The sequence below is a fragment of the Elgaria multicarinata genome, chromosome 8 (assembly GCF_023053635.1).
Source record: "Elgaria multicarinata webbii isolate HBS135686 ecotype San Diego chromosome 8, rElgMul1.1.pri, whole genome shotgun sequence".
Taxonomy (NCBI): Eukaryota; Metazoa; Chordata; class Lepidosauria; order Squamata; family Anguidae; genus Elgaria; species Elgaria multicarinata.
Genome location: NC_086178.1, coordinates 16288847 through 16310545, shown reverse-complemented (window position 1 = coordinate 16310545; position 21699 = coordinate 16288847). Strand labels below are relative to the sequence as shown.

At 44.7% G+C, this 21699-nt stretch overlaps 2 protein-coding genes across 2 annotated transcripts; one reads left to right on the top strand and one right to left on the bottom strand.

The window, feature by feature from the left end:
• Positions 1-256: 256 nt before the first annotated feature.
• MRPL47 (mitochondrial ribosomal protein L47) lies at positions 257-8326 on the bottom strand. The gene is made up of 7 exons (XM_063131443.1): positions 8214-8326; positions 6065-6210; positions 5561-5621; positions 3188-3284; positions 2900-3030; positions 606-701; positions 257-483 (listed from the first exon to the last, which is right to left on the bottom strand). Exons 1-7 carry the CDS (start codon positions 8309-8311, stop codon positions 369-371), a joined length of 744 nt encoding a protein of 247 aa, XP_062987513.1. The 5' UTR covers positions 8312-8326; the 3' UTR covers positions 257-368.
• A 3588-nt stretch (positions 8327-11914) lies between these two features.
• NDUFB5 (NADH:ubiquinone oxidoreductase subunit B5) lies at positions 11915-21347 on the top strand. Its single transcript, XM_063131442.1, has 6 exons — positions 11915-12076; positions 14065-14150; positions 15039-15105; positions 15824-15885; positions 19042-19148; positions 21088-21347. Exons 1-6 carry the CDS (start codon positions 11950-11952, stop codon positions 21206-21208), a joined length of 570 nt encoding a protein of 189 aa, XP_062987512.1. The 5' UTR covers positions 11915-11949; the 3' UTR covers positions 21209-21347.
• The last annotated feature ends 352 nt before the right edge of the window (positions 21348-21699 follow it).

Below are 21699 nucleotides of genomic sequence, written 5' to 3'. Positions count from 1 at the left end.
TGACTCAAATAAAGACTCTACCTCCTGCCTTTTAAGATGTTAGTAGGCAATTTCCTATGAAGACTCCAAACATTTTTTTAAAAATATGAAAACACTCAGGATGCTAAAATATATATGCCCCAATAGATGTTTGTATGGGTGAAATCACAGGACTGTAAATTATACACAGCCCTGATTTTTAAAAAATCTTAACAAAGCTGACAGTTAAATATTTGATTCTGTAAAAGAAACATGTTGGAATGAACAATACTTCACAGCAGGGATGGAGTAATTTTATTTTGATTTTAAAAGATTGTCTTGAGTCTCACCCTCGTCCATTTATACCAGTGTGACAGACTTCTCAAACATGTAACACTTTGAATTCCACATTAACTCTGAGACTGCGTGGCAAGATGAGGGAACCTTTTCTGTAATTTCTTCTGCGTCTGTTTCTCCAGCTGTTTCTTCTTCATTTCACTGCGCAAATATTTCTCAATTCTGAGCCTGCAGGAGGGAACCAAACACCAGAAATTACAAATGAGTGCAAAAACTATTGTTTTTCTTTCTCCATGACAAAAATGTGAGAGATCAGAAAGTCCTGTTCTAAAATGCACACACTGTCTTACCTGATAAAATGGTTGACTTGTGGCAAATAGTAAAATCGTTTCCTGTTGTGCTTTGCGTTCAAGTGCCAGGGGATTGGCCATTCCCTGAAAGTGTACCTGCCAACGACACAGCAATTGCAAGCATGTGAAATAGTGTCTCTTGTGGAATACAGTTCACAACTGACACCTTTTTAGGGGTAGAGAAAGGGTAGACGGCTTTCCACTCAAATCAAGGTTGCCACCCTTCTTTCCCCTGCAAAAAAAATCTCGGTACATTTCAACATGTTGGGGGGGGGGGAAGTATTATATACATATAGTACCTGTCCCTCAGCTGTAACAGCAGCTGGTCTGCCCTGACTTAGCCAAATCTTTCAGAGCAAATGAGCTGATGCTGTCATAAGATAGCCCATCTGTGGTTGGTTTGTGAAGAAACAATAGCACCACTTCCTGATTTCTCTCTCTCTCCATGAGTGCAGGTGAGATGACAGCAAGCCCAAAAGGCTGGATGCAAGGCAGAGGTGAGGTCCAAGCCCCAACACACTAAATGCCTTTGAACCCAGTTTTCAGCACTAATAGAAACCTATTTCACAGAAAGCAAGCGCTTTTTCTCCTTCTGTGAGCCAACTCACGCCGGCTCACCCCTCACAGAGACCCCATTCCACACACTCCTATTCATGCCCCTAATCCTCCATCATACAAAAATACACACCATCGTGTACGCATACATACATACAAGCCTCTCCCTTCTCAGTGCAAATGTGTGTGTGGGGGGGGGGGGAACGCTCCAATCTCTTTTTCAGGCTCCCTTCCCCAACCCCTCCACCATCACACTTCCCAATTAGTGCCCCAGTGACTTTCTGCTGCTCTCCCTCCCCACTGGTCTCCCTGGCCATCCCCATGTCTGGCTTGCTGCTGTCCTTCCTAGCCCCACTCCAACTGCTCTCTCCCCCCACCCCCCGCCGGCCGCCTTCTCCACAAGGTTACCAGACAGAAGTAACAGGAGTCCTCCTTTCCCCTTCTTTATTTTGGTGGCTGAGTGTGCCGCAAAGGAAAGCACTGGCCCGCCATCTTTATTCCTTAAGAAAGCCTCCGAGATCCACGTGGAACCCCCTAGTCCTGAAACGCCAGCATACCAAAAAGTGCAGCCCAATAACTGCAAGTTTATTAACGAAGGTTGCTTTTTACAGTTTTGAAATATAACAATAATTTTATGAGCAAAGTAGGTTATATGTAAAATAACTTTAGGAACGGAAAGGCTCTTAAAGGAGCCCTCCTCAACCTGGTGCACTCTGGATGTTTTGTATTGCTTTCCTGACAATTGGCCATATTGCCTGAGGCTGATGGGAGCTGAAATCCAAAATATATGGAGGGCATCAGGTTGCAGAAGGCAACAAAGTGACTTTAGATCTGTAAAGAGTGTTAAAGCACTAAGTATTATTTTTCAATTTCCCCAAAATTTACACACACCCAAAACAGGAAAACACGTCATTTTCCCATTACCTCAAATTTTCCAAAAATGTTACATCTCTGTCCAGTAGGCCTGCCCCTGTCCTTCCTATAGAGTTTATATCCAGAGATGACCGCATGCTACTGGTTTTCTGCATTCCACCAAGTTTCTGTTGTGCTCCCTATATAAGTTCTTTAAAACCATGGTTCCTTATGTAGCTAAAAAATCATTATCCATGAACAAGAGGAAAGTATCAGCAGGCTTGGAACTGTGAGGTTTGAGAGAGAGGGAGAGCCTGACTGACTTCTGGAGAATCCCCTTGCCCCCTTAAACTGGTGAGGAGGAATGGAGTAGAATATCATGGAGGAAGGAATGGCCGAATGACTGGAACACTAAACAGAAGCATCCTACACTGCAACATTTTGTTGCAGGTCCCACTAGTTTTGCCTGCTCTGACTGGCAGCAGCTCTCAGGCAGAGGCCTTTTCCAGCTCTGACTCCTCAAATCCTTTTAAGAGGAGATGCCAAGGAAAGAGGCAGCTGGACAGCCATCTCTCAGAGATGCTTTAAGGTGGATTCCTGCATTGAGCAGGGGGTGGGGGGTTGGACTCAATGGCCCTATAGACCCCTTCCAACTCAACTTTCTATGATTTTATGAAGTTTACCCAGGCAATGTGCAGGGCCCTGCAGGAATGGCTGGACATCTATTTAGGAGTTAAGTTGCTAATAATAAATTGATAAGTTTTGTAAAATGACGGGTTTTCCGTGTTTGTCTCAGTTCTGGTGCCTCACCCAGATTCCTTACTTGCGTTCTACCACAGAGCTATGCTTAGCACACAAACATGCCACCGCTGAAACACCAGGCATACCAAAAAGTGCGGCCCAAGAAGTCCTGTCTCCATTCTCCGGGTCTCTCCTTCTCCTGGCCAGTCTGTAAGAGCCGCAACGCATCTTCTCTTTCCTGAATGACAAGGTCCATTCTTTCCATGGAATCTTTCACCTAAGGGTACGGAAGGTACGTTTCAGCTCTGAAGCCGCCAGAGCACCCGGAAGAGGCTGAGCCCAGAAGAACTTCCTACGTCAGTTGCTGTGGCAGAACACAACTACTGAAACCTTCACAAAGGGAATACGATTGCCAGTCACCTCAGCAATGTTACCTTTTCTAAGCGCTCTGGGCTTGGCATAGGCAGTCGCTGCCGCTTTGCTTCTTGCTCCAATGTTAAAAGCATGTTTCGTTCTTTTAGCAGGACAAACCTAAAGTACAGAACGCATTGGGAAGCAACATTAGATTGCTACGATTACTCGTAGAGCATTTCCAGTGAACTACAGCTCAGTTATAGGAAATGGCCCTGTTCAGAAGACACCTTAAACCATGGCTTTAACCACAGTGGTTAAGCCAGAAAGCTGGGCCGTGTTCAGAAGACACCTTAAATCATGTTTTTAACCATGGTGAATAAGGTTTTTTTGCTTTATTCACCATGGTTTAAGGTGTCTTCTGAATACGGCCCAGCTTTCTGGCTTAACCACTGTGGTTAAAGCCGTGGTTTAAGGTGTCTTCTGAACAGGGCCAATGTCCTGTTTTGCAATGCAACAGATTTCTAGGCTTAGTAGACATTAGAAACCCAGCAGGCCAATAATTCTGATATGTTCAAAGCAACATGAAATCTCCCACCCACCCCAAATCATTGTCAAAGAGAGTTGGTAATTCACAACAATACAGGAACACTACAAGCCACCACTGACAGAATTCCCCTGTCAGATCTTAAATTTCGGCCCCTCCCTCTTCCAGGTATTTCCAGCCTCCTGCTCGCAAGGAGACCAATTAACATCGGCTGGGAGGCAGTGGGGAAGCTCTGTGCTTGAATTTGAACATCGGCCCCTCCCTCTTCCAGGTATTTCCAGCCTCCTGCTCGCAAGGAGACCAATTAACATCGGCTGGGAGGCAGTGGGGAAGCTCTGTGCTTGAATTTGAACATCGGCCCCTCCCTCTTCCAGGTATTTCCAGCCTCCTGCTCGCAAGGAGACCAATTAACATCGGCTGGGAGGCAGTGGGGAAGCTCTGTGCTTGAATTTGAACATCGGCCCCTCCCTCTTCCAGGTATTTCCAGCCTCTCCTCTCTCATCTCACACTATTGCCCCGCTCGTGCTCTTCGCTCCTCTGATGCCATGTTTCTCGCCTGCCCAAGGGTCTCTACTTCCCTTGCTTGGCTTCGTCCATTTTCTTCTGCTGCCCCTTATGCCTGGAACGCTCTTCCAGAACATTTGAGAACTACAAGTTTAACCGCAGCTTTTAAAGCTCAGCTACAAACTTTTCTTTTTCCTAAAGTTTTTAAAACTTGATTTTGTTCTGACTTTATACTGTTAGTTTTACCCTACCCAGTGCCTGTTTACCCTACCCTGTGCATGTCTGCATTCTCTTCCTCTCCTTATTGTTTTATTATGATTTTATTAGAATGTAAGCCTATGCGGCAGGGTCTTGCTATTTACTGTTTTACTCTGTACAGCACCATGTACATTGATGGTGCTATAAAAATAAATAATAATAATAATAATAATCCTTACCAGCCGTATGGTTACCTCATAGCTTCCTCCCTTTGCCTTTACTCTTCCTTCCTACCAAGAGGGCCCAGCCCCTCCCACCTCTATGTAGTTTTTCTTCGGTTTCACTTTTTGTCTCCTTTCTTCAAATTCATGTCTTTACCACCCATCATTTCTCTCTCATTCCTGATTTTTAGACTGCTACCTAATTTGTTAACCTTTCCTTTAGCTACCTGGTCTCTTTTGAGCCTGCTTAGCACTTCCCCCTCGTCCCATAAAGGGAGTGGGGAATCTGTGGCCCTCCAGAAGTTGGACTACAACTCCCATTATCCTTGGCCTGTAGCTGTGCTGGCTAGTGCTGATGGGAGATGGAGTCAAACACCATCTACAGCAGCCTTCCTCCAATCTGGTGCCCTCCAGATGTTACGGATTTCATCTCCTATCAGCCCCTAACAGTATGGCCAGTGTTCAGGAATGTTGGGAGCTGTACTCCAAAACATCTGAAGGGTGCAAGGTTGGAGGAAGGTTGATCTAGAGGGCCTTTAGTGTCTTTTCTGATGAGTCCTCCCGCTCCCACTTCCTGTGTCCTGTCCTCTGCCATTTTCCTCGCTTTAAGTTATTTTCTCAATCTATTATCTCCTTCACCCTTCCCTTAGACACTTTGCCCCATTGTTTCTCTGCCTTCTGGAACTTCTGTCTGGTCCTGTGTAAGCCAAACTGATAACTTACTCTTCCCTCACAGAAATGGACAAAAAACATTTAGTTCCCTGAATCACTGAACCTTCTGCACCATCACAATTGCTCAGCCAATCATTGGCGAAGGCTTTACTGCCACAAGCACAATACAATATAGTTTTGATTCTTTTTTATGAAGCACAAGCAGTTATTTTAATATAAGTATGTCATCTTTATTTATTTATTGCATTTTTATACCGCCCAATAGCCAAAGCTCCCTGGGCAGTATTCTTAAAGGGATACTGAGAAATGCTTACCAAAGTTTGTGCAAATCTTCACTACTCTTGCCTCGGAGTTGTTCTATCGTCCAGGCATCCCCTGTGAAAGCCACAAAGCACACCAGACATGTGAGAATTAGGGTGTAGGCTGGAGAACTAGGGTATATTTTTTGAGTGGAAATGGGCATTCAGTTTCCATACTGATTCTTTGGCAAAAGCAGCTATTTGAGGAGCTGTTCTGTTCAAAGGCTTTTCCTTGTATGTTGTGTTCTGTGAAATCTATGATATAGTGGATACCTGTACTTTGCCTGTACGTAGCTCTGTCTACAGGCATGGAGAATGAGATCCACAGCTGTTTACGGGCCAGAAGATTGCTCTGTTATTCAGCTTTATTGTCAAAATTCAAAAACAAGCAAACTTAAATGCAAATAGTTTTAACACATTGCTTGAAAGAATGATCTCCCTACAATACTGCCGATCTTGCATATTCACGTAGTGGGAGGTCAGCAGAGCAATAAAAACGAACAGATTCAAGTACCTTACCAGATTTGACTTCTGTCTTTCCCCAGTTTTCAGGATCATCAAAAAATTCATCCAGCCCACTTCGAGGCAAGGAGGTATGAAGTAATGTACAGGGAGGGAGAATCTGGCAGAATCTTGCATTCTTGTGTAGATCACTGAGGATTAATCTGAAAGACAATAAAATAACATTTAAAAAAAAATTGCAATCATACACAAAAACCAGCATCCAGCCACAGAAGTACAGCTTATTTCCTTCCTATGCACACACTTTCAATAGGAGGTTTGTTAGATTTTCTTTTTTAAAAAAATTGTCTGCCAAAACACATTAATCTGAGATCATATTGATATAGGGCGGGATAGAAATGTTTTAAATAAATAAATCTATTTTACCTAGTTAAGAGCGAAAACACGGCAGTGTTTTAAGAGTGGTTTTACAGAGGCTCATTTCAGACAACATGTTAGTCAATGCAGTGTGAAAACTCCACTCCACAGTTGAGTTTTTAGGGGGTACTCCCCACACAACATGTTCTAACTCCACCATTGTGTCACTGTGGGTTACCATAGAGTTGAGTAAAATCCACTGCGACTTTTGATTGACAGTTCCTCCACCCCCTCTCCTCCCCTAGTCCTCCCGATGGTATCCCATCAGCCATTGCTGCAAAATAATAATAATAAATAAATAAAAAAATCCCAGCAGCTCTCCCAGAGCAGCACTCGCTCTTTTCGCTGCTCTTGCCAGTGGAAAAAGTCAACTCAACGCAATGGAAAACTCCACAGAGCCCTCCACACAACACAACGGTTATGCAGGAATTCTCTACACAGCATGGATATTCAGCGTGGAGTGTTTTCCAAAAGAACTCCAATGTGGGGTGGAGTTTTCCTGCCAGACAACACATTTCTCAACGGTGGTGTAAAAACTCCACCATGGAGTTCTAAAACCACCGTTGAGAAACGTTTGTCTGAACTGAGCCATAGTGTCTTAATATCTTATTTTTTGAGGGAAAGCAAGTACTCCTTTAGAGATCTGAAGGGCTCTAAATTATGACATTGCATAAACATATAAACCTCTCTAGCAAATACAATCTGCACCAGCCTTCCCGAACCTAATGTGCTCCAGCTGTTTTGGGCCACAAGTACAATTTTCGAATCATTGGCTGTGCTGGGGCTGATGAGAGTTGAGGCCCAAACATCTGGAAAGCTGATCTACACTATGCAAGCCCTATTTTCCAGATAGAAGGCTGCAATTGTACTATGAATATCTGCAACTAAATCTCTGTGAAAGCAGTATAACTTACTTCCAAATAAGTATACATTGGATTGTGTTACACAAGTATCCTGTTCCTCCAAATTATGCCCAAACAGCATTGGGTTGGCTTCTTTTTAGTGAGACTATGCAATATTCTGCACACAAGAATGCTGTCTATAATTAAGAAAAGACCTACAGGTAAAGCGACAAAAAGGTCTACAAGTCTGTGCTTGCCAAATTGATCGCCCCAAAAGAAAAAGAAAGCAATCATGCATTTCAATTTGCATGTGGCTTTTATGCTATGCATTACACTTACATATCTTTATTTCAGGAAGTTTTAAAAGCACCACCAAGGGCACATCCCAGTGCGCATACACACACATCAAAGCAGATGTGTGCAGTCATAGCACCACATGATAAATCGACAAAAGGATTGCATGCTGCTCCCTGCTGCTTTTTGAGTGCATGCAGGAATTAGGATCAAGCGATGCAGGTGCAGACAGGGCTCTTGCATGAACGACTGTGAAGAAGGGGGGCTTTGGGCAGGGGCCTCCCACAACATTCTCTTTCCTACACACCTATTGAAGGTGCAATTGCCTTTTCCTCTCTATTGCACCTGCTCCCTCCACGTTTGAAGCAGCCCCAAACGTGTCCCGAGTCTCCAGAGGCCGGGGCAGCCCCAGGGCTGCGTCCCTGCGACGCAAAGGAGGAAGGGGCGCTCCGATCCGTTGTGGGAGAGGGAATTTCGGCAAGTGCAGCTTCTCACGGCTGAGGGAATTCTCCTCTTGTAAAGCTACAGGAGTCCTCGTCGCCTTTTGATTAGGGCTCAGTCCACGTCCCCCGCTCTTGAAAGGCGCCTCTTCCAGCCCCTCAGAGCCCACCGGACGCCTCTCGTGCCCCGGCTCCCGCGCGGCGTTTGCCCACCTGGAGCACGAAGCTGCTGGCGGCCCCCGAATCGCTCCTCCCGTCAACCGCAAGATGTTAAAGAACCGCCTGCACAGCGCCGCCGCCGCCGCCGCCATAACACCTTCTGTATCCCACAATGCTCTGTGGCGGGCAACATTAGAGAAGCGACGCAGAGGTCGAAGCTAAAAGGCGCACTTTGGTCATGATTATTTACGGACGTCGCGTGGCGCCGCTCTGGGACTGGCCACTCTATGGTGAAACCTGCATTAGAACGTGCATTGGAAGTGTGACGGAAAACCCTGTTGAATTGGAGACCGGAAGAAGTGCAAGTGAACCTTTTCTAGCTCTATGATGATAGCCATAAAGGTAGAATCATAGAATAGCAGAGTTGGAAGGGGCCTACAAGGCCATCGAGTCCAACCCCCTGCTCAATGCAGGAATCCACCCTAAAGCATCCCTGACAGATGGTTGTCCATCTTGAAGGTCTCTAGTGTGGGAGAGCCCACAACCTCACCAGGCAACTGATTCCATTGTCGTACTGCTCTAACAGTCAGGAAGTTTTTCCTGATGTCCAGCTGGAATCTGGCTTTCTTTAACTTGAGCCCGATACATGTTGCCCTTGGGTAATCTTATTCAATCTCATGGCCTCCAATATCATCTGTATGCCGATGATACACAATTATATCTTTCATCTCCGGATCTTTCTCCTGATGTTCACGATCGTATCTCGGCATGTCTTTCAGATATCTCAGCTTGGTTGCTTCATCGTCGTTTGAAACTTAATATGGCAAGGACTGAATTGCTTGTTTTTCCTCCTAAACCTTCTCCTCAACTCTCATTCTCTCTTACTGTCAATGATGTTACACTTACTCCAGTCAAGGAAGCTCGTAGTCTTGGCTTTATATTTGATTCCTCGCTCTCCTTTATTCCTCATATTGAGGCAGTAGCTAAATCCTGTGGTTTTTTCCTGTATAATATTGCCAGGATTCAATCATTTTTGTCTGTCTCTTCTGCCAAGACTCTTGTTCATGCATTGGTTATTTCTCGGTTGGACTACTGCAACCTTCTTCTCTCTGGCCTTCCTTCTTCTCACATTAGTCCGTTGGTTTCTGTTCACCACTCTGCTGCTAAGATCATCTTCTTGGCTCGCCGCTCTGACCATGTAACTCCACTGCTGAAATCTCTTCATTGGCTTCCAATTCACTTCAGAATCCAATATAAACTTCTCCTGTTGACCTACAAAGCTTTTCACTGTCTAGCTCCTTCCTATCTCTCCTCTCTCATCTCACACTATTGCCCCGCTCGTGCTCTTCGCTCCTCTGATGCCATGTTTCTCGCCTGCCCAAGGGTCTCCACTTCCCTTGCTCGGCTTCGTCCATTTTCTTCGGCTGCCCTTTATGCCTGGAACGCTCTTCCAGAACATTTGAGAACTACAAGTTCAACTGCAGCTTTTAAAGCTCAGCTACAAACTTTTCTTTTTCCTAAAGCTTTTAAAACTTGATTTTGTTCTGACTTTATACTGTTAGTTTTACCCTACCCAGTGCCTGTTTGCATTCTCTTCCCCTCCTTATTGTTTTATTATGATTTTATTAGAATGTAAGCCTATGCGGCAGGGTCTTGCTATTTACTGTTTTACTCTGTACAGCACCATGTACATTGATGGTGCTATATAAATAATAATAATAATAATTCCGTGAATAGAGGTAGAGAGACTCCATTCGTTTTCCACAATGCTTCTCACTCCCCCGGCTGTTGGGCCACAGAGACAAGAAATGTAGAATAACCCATCTCGTCGTCCGCATGAAGAAAATGCATAAGCTGGATTTTTAAAGCTCTCTGCAGCAGAAGTGAGAGCAGTGAAACAAATCAATAGAGAAACCCGGGATTCTACCGTAGGTGTGATAGAACAGCAGGTGCTTCTCTCCCCAACCCCAGTAGGGTAGAAATTTGTATTTTGTTTACATTTTACACATTTAAGAAGCAGCCCTGTCAACGCAAATTCCAGGCCAAATATTGTCCCATTATCTCCCTATCAGCAGAGATAACGGGCATGGGAGGTCGTGGCTTAAACCAGCTCTGCCGTGCAATCCAGCATTAATATAAGAATATAAGAAGAGCCATGCTGGATCAGACCAAGGGTCCATCTAGTCCAGCACTCTGTTCACACAGCAGCCAGCCAGCCATCGTCCAGGGATGAACAAGATGGGGGATACTTGGCTCAGCAATACTACAAACGAGAAGGATCTTGGAATTGTTGTAGATCACAAGCTGAATATGAGCCAACAGTGCGATATGGATGCAAGAAAGGCCAATGCTATTTTGGGCTGCATTAATAGAAGTAGAGCTTCCAAATCACGTGAGGTACTGGTTCCTCTCTATTCGGCTCTGGTTAGGCCTCATCTAGAGTATTGCGTCCAGTTCTGGGCTCCACAATTCAAGAAGGACGCAGACAAGCTGGAGCGTGTTCAGAGGAGGGCAACCAGGATGATCAGGGCTCTGGAAACAAAGCCCTATGAAGAGAGACTGAAAGAACTGGGCATGTTTAGCCTGGAGAAGAGAAGATTGAGGGGAGACATGATAGCACTCTTCAAATACTTAAAAGGTTGTCACACAGAGGAGGGCCAGGATCTCTTCTCGATCCTCCCAGAGTGCAGGACACAGAATAACAGGCTCAAGTTAAAGGAAGCCAGATTCCAGCTGGACATCAGGAAAAACTTCCTGACTGTTAGAGCAGTACGACAATGGAATCAGTTGCCTGGTGAGGTTGTGGGCTCTCCCACACTAGAGGCCTTCAAGATGGTCAAGCATCTGTCAGGGATGCTTTAGGGTGGATTCCTGCATTGAGCAGGGGGTTGGACTCGATGGCCTTGTAGGCCCCTTCCAACTCTGCTATTCTATGATTCTAAGCAGGACACGGTACAACAGCACCCTCCCACCCATGTTCCCCAGCAACTGGTGTCTACAGGCTTACTGCCCCTAATCGTGGAGATGGCACATAGCCATCAGGACTAGTAGCCGTTGTTATCCTTCTCCAACCCGCTTTCTTTTAAAGCCGTCCAAATTGGTGACAGTCGCTACATCATATGGTAGCAAATTCCACGGTTTCATGCTGGCTGTTTGCTGTAATAAACTCGATTGATTCCACGGTTTAACTATGCACTGTATGAAATATTGAACATTACAAGGGAGGCTGAAACCAGTTTGTATCCTCAGCCAAACGTCCCCTCCCCGCAATCCCTTCAGGTTGCGGCAAAGGCCGGTCTCCTTAAATTGCCCCCTCCCGAGCCCGGATTCAGCGCTCGGTTGCACACAGATGCCTTGAACTTCGTTGAACTGCGTAGAGTTGTGTTTTTTAAAAAATGTCTGAAAACAAAAAACACACACCACGATTTTACTTGTAATAAATTAGAAAGAGCCAGAATTTCTCTCTTTATTATTTTTTTAAAAGGTGCTTGTAAGGAGAGAAGCGAAACACGTTACTACCCAATCAGGGCTATGCTTAAAATCTTGGATTTCTCCATTGATTTCTATGGGTAACTCTAGCTCCAAAGAGGGGGAAACAATATGTAGCGAAACCGGAAACTGTTTCTACATGTTGTAGTCTATGCTTCAGTCTAAGTGATCGGCGCAAAGCCACATGGAGAAAACAGTGCCCATTCCAAAGATGGCGGCAAGGCGGCTTCAGCCCCCGCTCTTTACTTGAATGCAAGTTTGCTTGGATGCGTCCTTCCGTGGAAGCCTGCCAGACTCCGTCATGGCGGCCATGAGCCTCCTGCTCCGGGCAGCAGCCGCGTTTGGGGCTCGACGGACCTTGCCCAGCTCCGCGCTCTGGGGTCGCTTCCCCTTGCTGCAACGGACCATCGGCCGCCCTGGAGCTATCGGTAGGGACCTTCCAGGTGGCGGGTGAGGAAGGACTTCGGGGGCTTCCCTGCCGGTTGACCTTGAGGACAACGAGGCAGGGCTGGCGGAGAAACCCCGCTCTCCTTATTGGCAGAGCTCCTCTTCCTTCAACAGAGACGGCACAGGCAGAAATTCAACAGGTGAAGCATCCATAGGGACATCGGAAGCTGCCTTACATTGAGTCAGACCATTGGTCCATCCAGGCCAGTCTTATCGACACGGACTGGCAGCAGCTCAGGCTGATTCTTTCCCAGCCCTACCTGGAGATGCTGGGGGTTGAACCTGGGTCCTCCTGCATGCAGAGCAGATGTGCTCTATCACACTGAGCTATCGCCCTCCTTCAATGTCACCCCCATGCCTGGAACGGCCTCGCCTGCTGGATTTCTGCCTGCCATGCAGCTGTGCTGAGAAAAAAGCACAGGAGCCTTGCGACAACAAAAGGCGACAACTCTCTATTTGCACAAGAGCCAAAGCCTTGCCATGTGTTTGGATGCATCATGCCTTGCTGTTGCAAACCGCGTCACATTTCAGTGCAGTGAAGAAATGAAAAATAAGGAATGTATTAGATTTAGTTGAAATGAGTTAGAAAAAGCCATACATCAAACTGGGGCCCTCCAGATGTATTGGGCTGCAACTACAACCATCCGGATAAAGGCCAACACATCTGGAGGGCACCAGGTTGGGGCATGGCTGATTAGAAGCGAAACTTGGAAGCGATGGCTCAAGTTGAACCGGGGAAGTTGGAAAAGCCCTCAGTCAATGGATTGCGACTCACAGTGGGAATTTTTAAAGGTTGGAAATTTCACCCAATAGTTTTCAGTTGAATTAATGAATGAATTGTAACTGGTATGCTAATATTAACTGATTACTAATTATGTTGCACTGTTTTGTGGAATAACAGCACAATCATACTTATGTTTAGACAAACAAAAGTCCTAGAACTTTGTAGGGCTTTCATCTGTCTAAGCACGCATAGCATGTAGGTCTAAGAAGTATCTTTCTGAATTGTTCTGGTTGATTTTATAGGATGTGATTTTGATGGTTTTATGCAAAATTGTATGGATTTTAGCTCTTGTGTAAAGTGCCTTGGTTGAACATTTGAGAAGGCAGGTTGTGTTTATTAAGTAAATAAAGCAAAATGTGCCTTGAGGTTTTCCTGTTGGCTTCTCTCTCATAGACTCCTGGCTACTATTTAGTTTAGTCTGCTTGGCACGGCTTACTTTGAGCGACATCAAGGCTTTGTATTGGTCTCTGTTTTCAGTGCCAATTGCTCAGTTTTGGAATGGGCAGAACCATAGTAAGGGAGGGGTTTCCACAAGGTAGACTGACTTTACAAACAGATGCTGCTCTTCTGGGTTAACATAAAAACATCAGAAGAGCCCTGCTGGATCAGACCGAGGGTCCATCTAGTCCAGTACTCTGTTCACAAAGTGGCCAACCAGCTGTCGATCAGGGACCAACAAAGCAGAACATGGTGCAACAGCACCCTTCCACCCATGTTCCACAGCAATTGGTGCACACAGGCTTACTGCCTCAGATACTGGAGGTAGCACATAACCATCAGGGCTAGTAGCCATTGATAGTCTTCTCCAGTAATTTATCCAACCCCCTTTTAAAGCCATCCAAATTGGTGGCCTTCACTACATCTTGTGGTAGTGAGTTCCAGAATTTGACCAAAGCACATGCTCTATCACTAAGCTATGGCCCTTCTTTGAGGGCTGTACTGGGCTCCTTGGAGGTTGGGGGAGTGATCTTAAACGTCATTGATTATGATGACAATCATAAGAATCATATTTAAGCAAGCTGTCTTTGCTGGAGAGGTCACTGTCTCTCAGCCTGACTTTCTCCCTTGTAAAAAGGCTGCATGAGGATGTTGTGAGGATGAAGGAAAATTCAGTCGCAGAGCTCTTCGCATTCTGAATGGGTTGCAGAAATGAATTTGTGACAACACCTCACCTTAATTTTGCAGCTCCAGTACGCTATGGCAGTGGTGAGAAAAGAATGTTTATCATGAAGCCAACTGAATTTTACGATAAGCGGTTCCTGCACTTGCTGGTGAGTTCACGTTCTTTGAGGGGTGGCGGGGAGTGGGATTGTCTTGCATGGCATTGCTGTCTGCGACATTTTGATTATATCTTAACCATCTCTATTTTTAAGGCATCCTGGTGCCCTCTCCAACTACAATTCCCGTCACAGACTACAATGCTGGGAATTGTGATCCATCATAACTAGGGAGCACCAGGCTGGAGGAGGCTGTTACTTTGTTAGAGTAGGTTGAGGGTGGGGACAGCTTAAAGGCAGCACTGCTGATGACTGTGGTTGCATCTAGATTAGCTCTGAGCCCAGCAGCAATGCCGGGATGCCATTTGGAAAGCCCAGCAGCAGAACAGGGTTAAAATGTCCCGCTTGGGATCCAAACATATCAAATGTGCTTGCAGCAAAGACCTGTTGCTGGAGGTTCAAGTAGCGGGAGATTAATTTGTTTTTGCTGCGGGCCTTTGTTGCTCAAGAGATAAGCCACTGTTCATTTTAAAAAGAGGCTTGTCTCTTCAGCCGTTGGACTTGCTCCACCAAAAGCAATATATAAAAGCCACTCTTTTCATACCAAATACCTCTATGTCCACTTATTGCTTCTTCGGATCCTTGGTTTGCCATAAACAGATCAAAAGATTTTTCAGAAAGTGCAGTTCATATGAACGATGGATAGGTGTTCTTTTTCTCACATGTAACTTAATTCAAGTTGTGATATATGAAAATTCAAGGTTTTGGAGCCTGCAGAAGTGATAATATTTATCAGGATAGGACAAAATGTCATAATAGTCCAATTACAGTATTTGTATAAGGCAAAGGTTCTAAAATGACTGAGGTTTAATGATATGTTAAGGTACCGTATATTTTGCCACATAATGATCTCGCTTTCCACCCCTTTCACTTTCTAAACAGAGATTCTATTTTATGCTAACTGGAATCCCGGTAGCCATATTTATATTCCTTATTAACATCTTTATTGGTGAGTATTTCTCAGTTTGGGATGTACATTATGTTTTAAAGTACTGTGTTTCTTCGATTCTAAGATACACTTTTCCCCCCCATATAAACATCTCTAAAAATGGGGTGTGTCTTAGAATCGCGGGTGCAATTATTATTCTTAGAATCAAAGCTTTTTTTCTGTTGGTGGTACTGAAATTAGTGTGCGTCTTACAATCGATGGCGTCTTACAATCGAAGAAATACGGTATTAAGAATGGCTAATATAAGAAATTAATGAAGCAAGTAAGTGCATATCTTTTGAAGCGCTACTATTTCGTCAGCACTGAATTTAGGCTTGGATAATTAAGAGCTATTAGATAATTAAAAAGAGAAGCGGGGGGGGGGGGGGAGCATATCCAAACAGGAAAAAGAGACTGACCCTGTTTCAGTAAAACTGCAATATTGCAAGTTCATCCTTTACTGAGTAAAGTAGGTGTGTTGTATTTATGGGGTTTTCTGCTTATTTTTAAGTGGTCTTGCTATTCTGTGCATGTTTGCTTGGGTGTAAACCACACTGAACATGGCAGGATTTACTTTTGAGTAAACATGCATTGGCTGGGGCTGCAAATTTTGGATTCATCATTATCGCTTGTAGGTAATATGTTATGACTAGCAGCATATGCTAAGTTGTTGTTCTTTCCAACAATAAGTTTTTACAGGCCTACTTCACTTCAATTTCACTTCTTTGCTTCCCTCCAGGTGAAGCTGAACTGGCTGAAATACCAGAAGGTTATATTCCAGAGCACTGGGAATACTATAAAGTGAGTACAGGACTGAGGGAGTAAATGGTAATTACTGTAAATCAATGCATTTTTATGGAGTGGGAGATTGAGCAACTGGAAGTGTAATAATTGGTTTAATTTCTTTTTATTCACCTATTTGCTTGACTCGCTCTTGGGACTATTTTGCACAGGTTTATGGGTATTGATGTTGTTGTTGTTATTAACATTTACCGCACCATAGCCAAAGACTGAACATTAAAAAACATTATGCAAAATTTAAAACCATAAAAACATAAAACCAGCTAACATTTAAAACATTTTTTAAACTTTTAGCCAGGCCGAAGATAGTTCTGTAGTCAGTTAGAACTCAACATATGCTGTTAAATGCCTGGGAGAAAAGAAAAGTCTTGACCTGGCACCGAAAACATAACAATGTTGGCGCCAGGCGGGCCTCATCAGGGAGATCGTTCCATAATTGGGGGGCCACCACAGAGAAGGCCCCCTCCCTTGTTGCCATCCTCCGAGCTTCCCTCAGAGTAGGCACTTGGAGGAGGACCTTAGATGTTGACGTTTCTGCAAAAGTGCAAAAAAATGCAGGAAGTCGAATTATGTGTCATGTTTGAACTTGAGTGAGCTTTCTGAGAATCTTGGCTTTCGTTAGCCCTCTTGACTTTGAAGGCAGGTTCAAAAGCATATGGGAAAGGCTCAGTGAAATCTTGGAAGCCAATGGTGGGGATATGCCTCCTTAGCCCTCCCCTTAAGTAAGGGGCAGGGAGCCCTTGGAGGCAAGTTGGTTGAAGGAAACGGGTTTTAGGATTCCATTTTCCTTTGGATAGAATTTGAGTTAATGAGGGATGGTTGAAAAGTTAAGGAACATAGGGTAAAATCCAGCATAAACCCTACTTAGAGTAGACCCATTGCAATGAATGGGGTTTAAGTCAGGCTGTCTTATTCCAGCTCAGACTATGACCCTGTTCAGACAACACAATAAGCCACGGTGGTTAAGCATTTTGAGCTAAATATTATGGCTTAGTGTGTTGTGTGAACCAATCCTAACCATGGTGGCTACATAAACACAGTTTAAACATGTTCACTAACCATTTGCTGCAAAAGGTTTATTGGCCTAACCATGATTTAGTGTGTTGTCTGAACAGGCCCAATTTGTCCATCTAACCCAGTATTGTCTACTCTGACTAGCAACACCTCTTCAGGGTCTCAGGAGAGAAGTGTCTTCCCTATCATAGGATACCTGTTCTATTGTTTAAACGAGTTGCAAGGGCTTGGCTTTCTGCCCACCGAGCCTCTCAAAGTTCTTGGCTCAAGTTGGAACCCTTTTCTACTTCTGGCTGAGTATTTTGCACCCACCCCTTGGTACCCTGGGATAGAGTCCTTACTTTCTCACAGGAAGGTCATCTGCTGTCACTGCCTAATGTGAGATTGGCTGTCACAAGCTAGAGGACCTTTTCCTTTGCTCACCTTAGCTGTGGAATGAATGATCTGCCGGTTGAATTGCTCCTCCTGACTTCTTAGAAAGTCTTCCTAGCAGGCATTAAAGACTCTATTATTCCGGCAGGCCTTGCCTTTTTAGAGTCTTGTTGCTGACAATATATGTTGTTTTTGTGCTGTCTGCTTTTATTGATTTATCTTTTAAAATTGTTCTTCACATTTTTATGCTACCTATGGTATTATATTAATTGTTTTTTATCTGGTTAAAATTGTTTTAAGTTTGTACGCCATGTAGGGTATTCTGTATATAGGTGGGGTGTAAATTCAATAAATAAATGAATGTGCAGAATGTAAATTCTAAAACAGGGAAATCCTTCTGAGTCCAGTGTTATCTCATCTGAGTTGCTGTAACTCTCCAAGGTCTCAGACAGGACTTCTCAGTCCTGCTCTTAAAAGCACACACACACACACACACACCCCTCTGGAAATGCCAGGGATTGACTGAGGGACGCCAGAGGTAGGGAGCTGGCAGCTCATGGCAGCAGCAGTTTACCGTGCATATATTTTTGAAGGCAATGCTGTTTGTAAGCCTGCATCAACGAAGGATTTAATTTCTGCTTCGGATACAACTTGGGAGTCATGTTTCGTAACGACAGGAGGGAACGTTAAGTCTCCCACTCTTTCTGGCATATCTGAGACAGATGCATAGGAGATTTATAGGAGCCGGTATTTTTGTTCCTATTGGAAGTCCTGTATTTGGGCAAATACTTTAAAAATAATAATAATAATAATTGTTTAATCTTTTCCCACTGATGAAGACCATATGGGTCAAAATACGTTAATATAAGACAGTATAAAACAATATTCTGAAATACAAATGGAAGTATACATACTGAATGAAATATATAATCATTGAACAAATGTATTTGCTTTAAAATTACAACATAAAATTATGTTGTAATTTTAAAGCATATACATTTGTTCAATCAATATATATATATATATATATATATATATATATATGGATATATGATTTCATTCAGTATGTATAACTCCATTTGTATTTCAGAATATTGTTTTATACTGTTTTATATTAGTTTCCTTAAACCCTTTTGTTTTTTGGATTGATTTTGGTTTAAGATAACACTTTTTTACTATATTAGCAGTAGAAAACATTCAATGGTGACACAACGGAGGCTCAGAGGGGACAAATTTAACTAAAAAACGATTGGTACAAGTGCACCATTGAAATCTGACAGTGCAGCATCAGGGGTGCGTTCTTCCAAGTGAAGAAATTTGGCCCCGGGGACCGTCCCCCGCTCCCCAAGGAACACCGTCCACTGAGTGATGGTGTCCCTCATTCTGATTTTTATGATTGATATTCTTTCAGATTCACGTGTCCCACTTCATTGTTTGCCTCAGCCCTTTAGGGCCGCCACCTTTTGCGCCTTCTTCCTGGCCAGTTTCTCCCTATTTAGATTTCCACACACAGCTCTTCTTTCCTCAGGGCTTGTGTGAAGTTTTAACCCCACCCAAATTGGAAACTTCTCTGTCTCTTCTTTCCAACAGAATCTGGCCCAGGAACCTTCTTGCTTTGACCATTTTGTTCCTTGAGCCAGACGGAGGGCCCTGCACTGTCGCCTCAGCCTGGCCAATCCGGACCTGAGATGTCACTGCCGCAAGCAGGATACAGCAAAGTGTTTTGCGATGCCTTAGTAACTCCTTCCTTTTTCCCCTTCCCTGTTCCAGCATCCTATAACTAGGTGGATCACTCGCTACCTGCTCGACCCCCCTGAAAAGGATTATGAAAAGGGAATGGCATTGATTTATATTGAAACTGAGAAAGCCAAGTTAAGGTAGGAGAATCCACAGACCGGCTTGAAAAATAGATTTGGAAACTTTTTTGTTTTTCGCTGCTCATTCCCTTGAGTGTTTTGTTTTTCTCTGGTCTTTTAATACAGTGAAAAAAGAGAAAAACCACATGTACGTTGCATTTCCCCCCATTTTGACGATGCTCTAGACATGCCATTTCTTTGGCAAGGCCTATGGCTACCATCTGCAGACTGCTTTCAAATGGTTGCATTGGGACAGTAGCTGAAAGATCATCACCCCAGTCTCCTGCCCTCAGAGAGGACAATCCTATACTTAAAGCCCTCTCAACAGATGCTTGCCTAACATATCGTTTTGAAAACCTCCCAGTACACAGATTCCACCCTTGCTCTGCGCAGCTCTTTTCCGAACAGTTTGCTCATCTGTCCTTGAAGGTCCTTTCCACGTCACCTCTCATTCTGTGGCATGTGCACACTTTAGCCCGAGATGGGTTTTGTTTTGCCACCGGGGCCATTCAGATGTCTGCAGTGGTAAAGCCAGTATGGGCTGGTGCCTATGACTTGAGGTTAGCTTACATGGCTGGATTCAGTGAGGACTGAGTGGGAATTGCAGTTGGCCATAGAATCATAGAATAGCAGAGTTGGAAGGGGCCTACAAGGCCATCGAGTCCAACCCCCTGCTCAATGCAGGAATCCATGGCCAGCTTTCCCCAGCCAGCTGATGGGAATTCTTGTCCAACTCATCTGGAGGGTTGGGGAAAGCTGGCTTAGGCTGAGACAGCTTTAGGAATGGGCTTCAGTTGATCTCCTTCTAACGCAAAGTGTTGCTTCTGACCCTGGTGAATAAACACTTGTTCCTTCTGTTCCTTATGCTGATATGGCTAAATTCCCCTGCACAGTCCTGGGCGGAGGTACCAATAAATACATGGAGAGAGGCTAGCACGAATTGGGTTCATGTGCACAGGAAATCGACAGCCACTTCCGCAGTAATTTGTGGCTGAACTCTTTCCACTAGCAGCCGTGAGTGTGGAGGCGGCTTTCATTCTTGTATGTGCTTAGCCTTTCCCCCTGTATTACTACATGTAGCTGTGGGCTGCATACGACCCCCATTGCCCATCTGTAGGGATGTCCTGAGGCCCGGCTGCATCCGGGAGTCCAACGCCCACCTGCCCCCGCACCTAGTCGGATGCACTCAGCACGAGTGCGGATGCGCTCTCAGGCACTCACAAGGCTCCTGCAAGCACTCGTCAGCCACTTGCCCCAGCTGCCGAAACTGCACACTTGACTCCTACATTAATGGTAGCCACCATTAACACAGTAGGGAGAAATGCTCAGTTTTTGGAGGTTGGCATTAACACTGGGGGGGAAGTGCGTGATTTCGGCAGAAGCAGCTCGCGCGGCATGGGGATGGATTTAGCAGCAGCAGGGCTGCCGTTTGCCAAAGCAGGCGAGGTTGAATTCGCTCACTCCTACCCATGTGGCGCAGCCGTCACACTGCAACACACGCACTAAACCTGCCTAGTTTTTTTTGGAAGCTAAATTTTTGGAGATTGTAGTGTTGCGTGGTCATTTGACACCAGAAATTGGTCACTTTTGGGCTGCCACCTCAGTGTCAGTGGTGGCGGCATGAATGTGCCCCAGTCGGGGTGGTGTGGGGGAGTGTCCAGGAGGCAAAAATGCCCCCTGGACCCCGGACATTTGCCTACTCTTGACACACAGGACCATGCAGAGAGGGCCTTGGCATCGTGAACTGGCCTTAATTGATTTAGTTTGGATCATTTACATATGAGCAGAGACAGGCATGAAGTACAGATGGGCTGCGCATTAAGCCTGCCAAATTTTCCACCACCCACTCAGTCTGCTGTTTTTAAATTTAGCCAGACTGGCTTCATTTGGCTTGAACGAAGTCATTTCATCACATCTCACTTTCCTTCTTCTCCTTCTTCCCTCTCTTTTCCTTTAATAGGGGCCAACAGCAGGAAGTCCGTCGGCTGATGAAAGAAAGGGGGGATGGGCCGTGGTTTTACACTGAAACACCCAGCACGAGCCTTATTGATTATTCCCCTAAAGCAACACCTGACAATTAGGCTTGTTCACCTCCTGTATCAAGTGAGCGATACGCAAAGAGCAGCCGAATGATGTAAAATGTATATATATGTACCCGATGGTAACTCAAATAATAAATCCTGATTCAGCAACTTGCTGATTCAAACACTTCTTGATTTACACTGCAGTCATGTGCATGTCTACTCAAATAAGTAAATTCTGTTAAGTTGAATGGGGCTTATTCCTAAGTAAATGGATATAAGATTACAGCTGTAATTTGTTTCGTAAGATGAAAACCCTTTTTTTAAAAAAAATACGTAGGGGACATTGGAAAAAAAAGCAGTTGAAGGACCCTTAACCACCACAATTCAAAGTGCTGGTTATCACCTATAAAGCTCTCTATGGCTCGGGTCCAGGTTATTTGAGAGACCGTATTCTCCCATATGAGCCTGCCCGTGCTCTGAGATCTTCAGGGAAGGCCTTTCTCTCAGTCCCACCAACATCCCAGGCATGCCTGATGGGTACGCGAGAG